Source organism: Solanum lycopersicum, chromosome 4 (assembly GCF_036512215.1).
Source record: "Solanum lycopersicum chromosome 4, SLM_r2.1".
NCBI classification, from domain to species: domain Eukaryota; kingdom Viridiplantae; phylum Streptophyta; class Magnoliopsida; order Solanales; family Solanaceae; genus Solanum; species Solanum lycopersicum.
The window spans coordinates 55551966-55562339 of record NC_090803.1 but is presented as its reverse complement, the minus strand read 5'-3'; the positions used below and the strand labels follow the sequence as shown (position 1 = coordinate 55562339).

The following is a 10374-nucleotide window of genomic DNA, read 5'->3' as shown; positions in this document are numbered from 1 at the left end:
AACAGGCTTGGGCCCAACATACAGAATCAACAGAAAATAAAGGGCCCAAAACAAATCTCCACCTTGACTTGAATTCTCCGAACAGATTCTTCAGACGCACAGGCATTCAACAAATCTCCACCTTGACTTGAATTCTCCGAACAGATTCTTCAGACGCACTGTGATAGTGCCAGGCCTCCCCCTCTTCCTCAGAGTTGCCCCGCAGGGCAATTAACAGCTTCTGATGTTGAGCAAGTCCAAACAGTGTTGAAACTTGCTCTGTGGAACCGGCTTTGTGAACATATCAGCAGGATTATCAGCAGTTCCTACTTTCTTCACCTTGATTCTCTTCTCACTTCTCAGAAAATGATACCTTACGTCGATATGCTTGGTTCTCTCATGATGGACTTGATCCTTGGCTAGACAAATTGCGCTCAAATTGTCACAATACACCGTAGCCTGATCATGATGCAGACCAAGATCACTAACCAGCCCTTTCAACCAAATCCCTTCTTTTGCAGCCTCTGTCAAGGCCATGTACTCCGCTTCCGTAGTAGACAAAGTCACTGTAGGTTGCAAAGTTGCCTTCCAACTGACGACAGATCCTCCAAGGGTAAACACATAGCCAGTCATCGATCTTCTTGTGTCAACATCTCCAGCATAGTCTGAATCAGAATAGCCAGTAACCAAGCACTGAGTATCACCTCCATAAATGAGACCAACGTCAGATGTACCTCTAAGGTACCGGAAAATTCTCTTCACAGCCTGCCAATGTTCTCTCCCTGGTTGTCCCATGAATCTGCTCACTACACTGACTGCATGTGCTAAATCTGGCCTTGTACAGACCATAGCATACATTAAACTTCCTACGGCACTGGCATAGGGGACTCGTGACATATACTCCTTCTCTTCTTCTGACTGTGGAGCGAACATGGCAGTGAGATGGATATTGGCAGCACTGGGGGTATCAATGGGCTTAGATGAAGACATGCCAAACCTCGCCAAGACCTTCTGAATGTAGCTTCTCTGTGACAAGAAAAGTTTCCTTCTCTCTCTGTCTCTAATGATCTCCATCCCTAAAATCTTCCGAGCGGCTCCCAGATCCTTCATCTCAAACTCAGCACTAAGTAAACCCTTCAGCTTCTGAATGTCATACTTCTTCTTTGCAGCTATCAACATATCATCTACATAAAGCACCAGATAGATGAATGAATCATCATTGAGCCTATTGTAGTAGACACAACAATCATATGAGCTCCGAGTATAGCCCAACTTCACCATATAGCTGTCAAACCTTTTATACCACTGCCTTGGAGACTGCTTAAGTCCATATAAGGACTTCTTCAACTTGTAGACGTGATTTTCCTTCCCTGGAACTTGGAAACCATCCGATTGAGTCATGTATATCTCTTCCTCCAACTCTCCATGTAGAAACGCTGTCTTCACATCAAGTTGTTCAAGCTCCAGATTCTGATGTGCAACTATCGCTAGTAATACTCGAATGGAAGTATGTCTGACCACTGGTGAGAAGATCTCATTGTAGTCCACTCCCTCTCTTTGGTTGAAACCTCTGGCAACAACCCTGGCTTTATACTTGACTCCTTCTGCTGGTGATATCCCTTCCTTCTTCTTGAAAACCCATTTGCAAGTAATAATCTTTCTCCCCGAAGGCTGTATGACCAGATCCCATGTCTGATTCTTGTGTAGGGACTCCATCTCATCTCCCATAGCGGCAAACCATTTTTCAGAATCAGAACTTAAAATGGCTTCTTTGTAAGTAGACGGCTCAGATGTATCTACCTCTTCAGCAACCTGCAGTGCATAACCCACCATGTCCTCAAAACCATACCTCGTAGGTGGCCGAACTCCAACCCTCCTTGGCCGATCTTGAGCTATACTCTGATGGATATCTGATGGCATAGATTCTGGAATATCAGTTTCTGTCTGTGGCTCTTGATCCTCCTCTTCAGGTTCCTTTAAATCGCTCTCGTTCTGAATGACTTGAAACTCCACCTGTTTGTCAAGACTCCCAGTTTCTGACGTAATTGTAGGCTTCACAATGGTTCTAAGCAGAGAACTTTCATCAAAGACAACGTTCCTGCTCATAATAACCCTCTTTTCTGCTGGAGACCAGATTCTGAAACCTTTCACTCCATCTCCGTAGCCCACAAATACTCCCTTTTTAGCTCTTGGTTCTAACTTACCTTCACTGACGTGATAGTAAGCCGTACAACCAAAAACTTTCAGATTTGAATAATCAGCAGCTTTTCCTGACCACATCTCCATAGGTGTCTTGCACTGTATGCCTGTATGTGGTCCGCGGTTAATCAAGTAGCAAGCTGTACTAACCGCTTCTGCCCAGAATCTTCTATCTAGCCCAGCATTAGAGAGCATGCACCTTGCTCTCTCCAGAAGTGTTTGATTCATCCGCTCAGCTACACCGTTCTGCTGTGGTGTATTTCTGACTGTACGATGTCGAGCAATCCCTTCATCCTTACAGAATTGATCAAATTCAGACCAACAGAATTCCAGCCCATTATCAGTTCGCAACCTCTTGATCTTCTTCCCTGTTTGATTTTCCATCAAAATTTTCCACTCCTTGAACTTCTGGAAGGCTTCACTTTTATGCTTCATCATGTACACCCAAGTCATCCTTGAGTAGTCATCAATAATGGAAACAAAAAATCTGCAGCCTCCCAAAGACTCAACACGGCATGGACCCCAGCAATCAGAATGGATATAATCAAGTGTGCCTTTTGTTCTATGAATGGCCTTTGGAAACTTGTTGCGATGTAGTTTTCCAAAAACACAATGTTCACAAAACTCTAGGCTCTTAACCTTATGACCAGCAAGTAAATCCTCCTTTGACAGAATTTGCATCCCTCTTTTACCCATATGACCAAGTCTCATGTGCCATAACTTAGTCATATCCTTCTGGTGAAATTCTGACGATGCAACATGGGCTGAACCTGTAACCGTGGAACCTTGTAGAAAATACAAAGTACCACGCATGACACCTTTCAGAATCAAATTTGAACCCTTCCAGACCCGCAAGACTCCATCTTTTCCCGACCAGCTGAATCCCTTGCTGTCCAAAAGACTGAGAGATATCAGATTTTTCGTCATCAATGGAACGTGCCTGACCTCGTTCAATGTGCAGAAGCTACCGTCATGTGTCCTTATCTTGATCGAGCCTGTCCCAACCACCTTGCAGACAGAACTGTTGGCCATCGAGATGCTGCCTCCGTCTACCTGCTCATAAGTCGTGAACCACTCTCTCCTAGGACAGATGTGATAGGATGCCCCAGAATCGAGAACCCACACATCTGAATGATGAGTGTGCTCATCCGCAACTAGGGCAATATCTTCTTCAGAATTGGTGTCTTCTTCAGCAACAGCAGCAGACACTGATTGTTTTTCCGATTGCTTCTTCTTCTTCGGAAAATCAAATTTCCAATGTCCCTTCTCCTTGCAGTAATTACAAACATCATCCGGCTTTGCACCCTTCGACATCGGCTTATTTTTCTTTCCGCCGTTTTTCCTTCCCTTTCCGCTACTGGTGAACAGACCGGAAGGCTGTATGTCCGTACTTGTGCCGTTAGCCTTATGCCGTAATTCCCTGCTATGAAGGGCCGATCTGACTTCTTCCAGTGACACAGTATCTTTCCCAACAATGAACGATTGAACAAAATTCTCAAACGACATTGGGAGAGATACTAACAGAATCAGGGCAGCATCTTCATCCTCGATCTTCACATCGATATTACGCAATTCTAATAACAAAGTATTCAATTGCTCTAAGTGTTCCCTGAGTTGTGTACCTTCAGCCATTCGTAAACCGAATAGAGTTGTTTCAGAAGCAGCTTGTTGGTTAGAGATTTTGTCATGTACAAACTCTCCAGCTTCAACCACAGACCAGCAGCAGTCTCTTCATCCGAGACCTCCGTGATGATGTCATCCGCGAGACACAGCATGATCGTCGAGTGCGCCTTTTCCTCCAGAATCGCCATCTCAGGAGTAATGACGGCGTTCTTGTCTTTCGACAACGGCGCCCAGAAGCCTTGCTGTTTCAACAAAGCCCGCATCTTGATCTGCCATAAACTGAAACTGTTCCTCCCTGTGAATTTGTCGATTTTCACGTTCAAAGCAGACATCTCGAATTCTCCAAGAACACCGATTAACCGAGAGGCTCTGATACCAATTTGTTGTGCGGAATTTGAGATAATACGAGAAAATATAAACGCGAAAAACAAGACAACAGATTTACGTGGTTCACCAATAAATTGGCTACATCCACGGGAAGAGAGGGAGCAGTTTTATTATGGAGAGGCAAAAACAGAATTACAAAATAGGGTTTGCCATAGCGTCTATATATAGTGCTAAGCTACGCCCTAACAGGCTTGGGCCCAACATACAGAATCAACAGAAAATAAAGGGCCCAATACAACAACATTGTATACCGTCGGGCCGGGGGCGTCTCCGCCCCCCCGGACCCCCAGGCCAGGGGGCGCGTCGCCCCCCTAGACCCCCCGACTCGCTGACCGGGCAGCGAGACCCCGTCCTTTCTGTTTGTAGCGGGTCCGATTCAAGGCATTCAACAAATCTCCACCTTGACTTGAATTCTCCGAACAGATTCTTCAGACGCACAGGCATTCAACAAGTTTATTATATACTTTTTCTTTTTTTTTTATTGATTTTTATTTGGGATACACGTGCAACGCACGTGCCCGGAGACTAGTTACTTATAAAAGTGGAAAGCTCCAACCTTTAAAGTTGGATTACCGTTTTACTCCTTCATTCTATGAAAATGTTATAAATTAATTAAACAAATAAATATTAAATAATAAATCATGTTTTATTATTATTATACTAAATATTAAAGTGGAAAGGTGTTAAGTCAAATGTATCTATTTTTATTTGGGACATAAAAATGTATGTCTGAGTTACACATTGTGGAGTCGCGCGATGGAGATTGCTTTGTTTGGACGAAACAAATTGGGATTCATTGATGGTTCAATTTTACGAAGTGATTTCGATGGACCTTTGAAGAAAATCTGGGATCGATGCAATGCAATTGTGATCACTTGGCTTATTTACAACGTTAGTCAAGATCTGCTTAGTGGCATTCTCTATTCATCAAGTGCAAATCAGGTATGGCTAAATCTCAAGAAACGATTTGACAAAATCAATGGATCTAGACTTTCTCAATTGCATAGAAACATATTCACTCTTACTCAAGGGACTTTGAATGTGTCTCCTTATTATACAGAATTGAAAAGTCTATGGGATGAGTATGATTCAATATTACCTCCACCTAGTTGTGACTGTCATAAGGCAAAGGATTATATGGAACAGATGCAGTATCAGAAGTTACTGCAATTTCTAATGGGCTTGAATGCAAGTTATTCTCAGGTAAAGAGGTCATATTTTGATGATGTCGTGTCTTCCTAATGTTAATCAAGCTTATGCATTAATCATACAAGATGGAAGTCAGAAAGGTATTGTTGGTTCTATTCATGAAGGAATGGAATTCTTAGTTATTTACTCTAGTAAAGGTGGTAGGCCTCCACTAGGGGTGGGCATTCGACATTTTGGTTCGATTTCGGGTTTTTTCTTTATTTTTTCGGTTTTTTGTTCAAGTAAATTGTGAACCAAATACCGAATCGAAATATCGTTTTTGTTATTTCGGTTAGATTTTTTTATTTCGATTTTTTAATGGGCCTGCTTAGTGGGCTTTTTAAAATTTTAAAATTTATAATTTTTTGGTTTGATTTTACAACTTAATGAGCTAAAAAGTAAAAATAGACAATACATCAAAGAAGTGTACTTCTAATTTACTACTAAATATCAATATTTCAATATGCCATTAGGCATTAACACCAAATTTTAAATTCACAATGTCACTAAAACACACAATTTTTAGTTAACAATGACGCTAAAATAAAAATTGCATTGTAGATTTGTAGTTAATGTCTTCACAAATACAACATAATAACAATCTAACAAGTAACAATAAAGTCTTTCATGAGCTCATGATAAACAATAATAAGCAACAAACAATGTATTTTAAACTTCTTGTCTTCTTCCATGAGATCACTTTCAATTCAAATGTCAACAATAACAAACAACAATAATGAATTTCTTGACTTTCTTCCATGAGACCGCTTTCAACTTTCAAGTGTCACATGCCAACAAAATTATTTCTTCATTGTCTTGACCCTTGGACCTTTTAAGATAAAATCAAATGTTAGAATACTACTTTTAAGATTAAAAAATGATATGATTAAATGTATTAAACTCACCGCTTGCAAGTCAATCATAGATCAACAATGGAAGAGTTTCTTCCACTATTTGTCATCTCTATAAATAAGAAAAAGAAACATGTCATACAAAATAAACACAATAAGTATTTTATTTTTTCCAAAAATAAATAAACAATAAAAAGTGTTACCAAGTTCAATTTTTTCAAGAAACTCCAAACTTTCTTCAACACAAATAGGCTTGGTTTCTTGTCTAAGCCAATCTTCGACACAAATAAGACATTGCACACATTTGAGAGTCAATGAACTTCTAAAGGGATCTAGAATACGACCACCGGTGCTAAATGCACATCCCGATGTCACACTCGACATAGAAATAGCCAATACATCTCGAGCCAACTTTGAAAGTACAGAAAATCTAGGATAATTAACTTTCCATCAACTCAAAATATCAAAATCTCCAGATTCAGGCTCTTGGTCTTCAAGAAGATATTTATCCAACTCAGATTTAATACCTAAACTTTCAGAATCTTGTTTTTGTTTCTTTATGTGCAACTTAGTTCTCAAAGAATTTTTGGACACATTTTGAGAAATACCACAAGCAGAAGAATCAGATGAGTCAGATGAAGATGGTTGACTTTTGGAACCTTTTCCATACTTATTTATATATATCGCAAACAAATCCCTCAAGTAAGCCTCTACTTTCGTATTCATTACATTTCTCATTTCTTCCCCAAGTAATTCTTCAAGAGCAAAACTAACATACACAAATTTATTGCGAGTATCCAAAACAGAAGCAATAAAAATCATTTTTTTCATTTTTTTAGGAGTACCCCAATATTTCTTGAATTTTTCTTTCATTCCCGAAGCCATTTTACTCAAATCAAGGTCATCACTTGCCATACATAATTTCAAATAAGCATCAAGTTCACATATATCTTCAAAATGAACATTACAAGTAACAAACCGTGAATCTGAAACGTTCAAAGTGAGCTCATAAAATTTTTCAAGAAACTTTGTGACATCCCTCATATTAGCTCAATCTTCATATTGAATTGAACCTGCGATACTTCCTTCTTCACAAACATCAGTAGCAAGAAAAGAATTAAAATTACCATCATAAAGATCAAACCTCTCAAAAGCCTTCTCAAACTTTTCAGTTGTGTCTAACATCAAATAGGTGGAATTCCACCTAGTAGGAACATCTAAAAATAAGATCTTATCACATTCTATCTTTTGCATTTCAACACATTTCAAGAAGTTTCTTGTCTTTGAAGAAGATGATCTAACATATTTCACCATTTGTCTCACCCTTTTGATAGAAGGACCAATTTCTTTCAAATCATCTTGCACAATTAGATTAAGTATATGAACCATACATCTCACATGGAGATTCTTACCTTCCATCAGATTAGTTCCCCACATATCTAATTTTTTGGACAACTCTAAAACTGTCACATCATTTGAAGAGGCATTATCAACCGTAACAGTAAAAACGTTATCCAATTTCCAATCAAGTAAACAATTACTAATAGACTCAGTCAAATGTTCACCTTTATGACTAGTGATAGGACAAAAATTCAATATTCTTTTATGAAGCATCCAATCTCTACCAATAAAGTGAGCAGTCAAACACATATAATTGGTTCTTTGCACCGAAGTCCATTCTGTTGTGATACAAATTCTTGGTTGTTCTTAAAGATTGTTTCAAATTTATTCTCAATTCACCATAAACTTCATAACAATCCCTTGTTACGGTTATACGAGAAGGAATATGAAACAAAGGTGGGACTTTACTCATAAACTTCTTAAAGCCTTCTTTTTCAACAAAACTAAAAGGTAGTTCATCCAAAATTATCATCTTAACTAAATCTCTCCTACATACCTCTTGTCAAATTTCCAAGTCTCTAAATTGTTACTTTGAATATTTAATAATTTTTTAATACCGGATGCAACAGTTGGAGGTTTATACACTTTACACCGATAAGTCAAATGTAGTTTTAGTCCACTTGTTCTATTTCTTATTGTATTGACATCATAGTATTGTTTACAATGTAAGCACTTTGCTTAACCGAAACACCAAACCGAACCACCGAAATTCTGAAAAGCAAAGTGCTTACATTGTAAAAATACTATGCTGCCAATACAACAAGAAATAGAACAAGTGGACTAAAACAACATTTGACTTATCGGTGTAAAGTCTATAAACATCCGACTATTGCACCCGGTATTCAAAAAGTTATAAAATATTCAAAGTAACAAAAGTTGGAAATTTGAGCAAGAGGTATGTAGGAGAGATTTAGTTAAGATGATAATTTTGGATGAACTACCTTTTAGTTTTGTTGAAAAAGAAGGCTTTAAGAAGTTTATGAGTAAAGTCCAACCTTTGTTTCATATTCCTTCTCGTATAACCATAACAAAAGGGATTGTTATGAAGTTTATGGTGAATTGAGAATAAATTTGAAACAATCTTTCAGAGAAATACAACCAAGAATTTGTCTCACAACAGAAACATGGACTTCGGTGTAAAGAATCAATTATATGTGTTTGATTGCTCACTTAATTGATAGGGATTGGGTGCTTCATAAAAGAATATTGAATTTTTGTTCTATCACTAGTCATAAAGGTGAGCATTTGACTAAGTCTATTAGTAATTGGTTACTTGATTGGAAGTTGGATAACGTTTTTACTGTTACTGTTAATAATGCCTCTTCAAATGATGTGGCAGTTTTAGAGTTGTCCAAAAAATTATATATGTGGGGAACTAATTTGATGGAATGTAAGCATCTCCATGTGAGATGTATGGCTCATATACTTAATCTAATTGTGCAAGATGGTTTGAAAGAAATTGGTCCTTCTATCAAAAGGGTGAGACAAATAGTGAAATATGTTAGATCGTCTTCTTCAAGAATAAGAAACTTCTTGAAATGTGTTGAAATGCAAAAGATAGAATGTGATAAGATGTTGTCTTTAGATGTTCCTACTAGGTGGAATTCCACCTATTTGATGTTAGACACATCAGAAAAGTTTGAGAAGGCTTTTGAGAGGTTTGATCTTTATGATGGTAATTTTAATTCTCTTGCTACTGAAGTTTGTGAAGAAGGAAGTATCGCAAGTTCAATTCAATATGAAGATTGGGCTAATGTGAGGAATGTTACAAAGTTTCTTGAAAAATTTTATGAGTTCACTTTGAAAGTTTCAGGTTCACGGTATGTTACTTGTAATGTTCATTTTGAAGATATATGTGAACTTGATGCTTATTTGAAATTATGTATGGCAAGTGATGACCTTGATTTGAGTAAAATGGCTTCGGGAATGAAAGAAAAATTCAAGAAATATTGGGGTACTCATGAAAAAATGACCAAAATGATTTTTATTGCTTTAGTTTTGGATCCTCGCAATAAATTTGTGTATGTTAGTTTTGCTCTTGAAGAATTACTTGGGGAAGAAATGGGAAATGTAATGAATACGAAAGTAGAGGCTTACTTGAGGGATTTGTTTGCGATATATGTAAGTAAGTATGGAAAAGGTTCCAAAAGTCAATCATCTTCATCTGACTCATCTGATTCTTCTGCTTGTGATATTTCTCAAAATTTGTCCAAAAAATCTATGAGAACTAAGTTGCACATGAAGAAACAAAAACAAGATTCTAGAAGTTTAGGTGTTAAATCTGAGTTGGATAAATATCTTCTTGAAGACCAAGAGCCTGAATCTGGAGATTTTGATATTTTGAGTTGGTGGAAAGTTAATTATCCTAGATTTCCTGTACTTCACAGTTGGCTCGAGATGTATAGGTTTCCTATGTCGAGTGTATCATCCGAATGTGCATTTAGCACCGGTGGTCGTATTCTAGATCCCTTTAGAAGTTCATTACTCCCAAATGTGTCCAATGTCTTATTTGTGTCGAAGATTGGCTTAGACAAAAAACCAAGCCTATTTGTGTTGAAGAAAGTTTGGAGTTTCTTGAAAAAATTGAACTTGGTAAGACTTTTTTTTTTTTTTATTTTTAAAAAAAATAAAATACTTATTGTGTTGTATCTTGTATGACATGTTTCTTTTTCTTATTTATAGAGATGACAAATAGTGGAACAAACTATTCCATTGTTGATCTATGATTGTCTTGCAAGCGGTGAGT

General features: G+C 37.8%; 1 protein-coding gene across 1 annotated transcript; it reads left to right on the top strand.

Moving 5' to 3' along the window:
• Positions 1-4944: 4944 nt before the first annotated feature.
• On the top strand, positions 4945-5430 carry LOC104647032 (uncharacterized). Its single transcript, XM_010321592.2, has one exon. The coding sequence runs from the start codon at positions 4945-4947 to the stop codon at positions 5428-5430; it is 486 nt and encodes a 161-aa protein (XP_010319894.2).
• The last annotated feature ends 4944 nt before the right edge of the window (positions 5431-10374 follow it).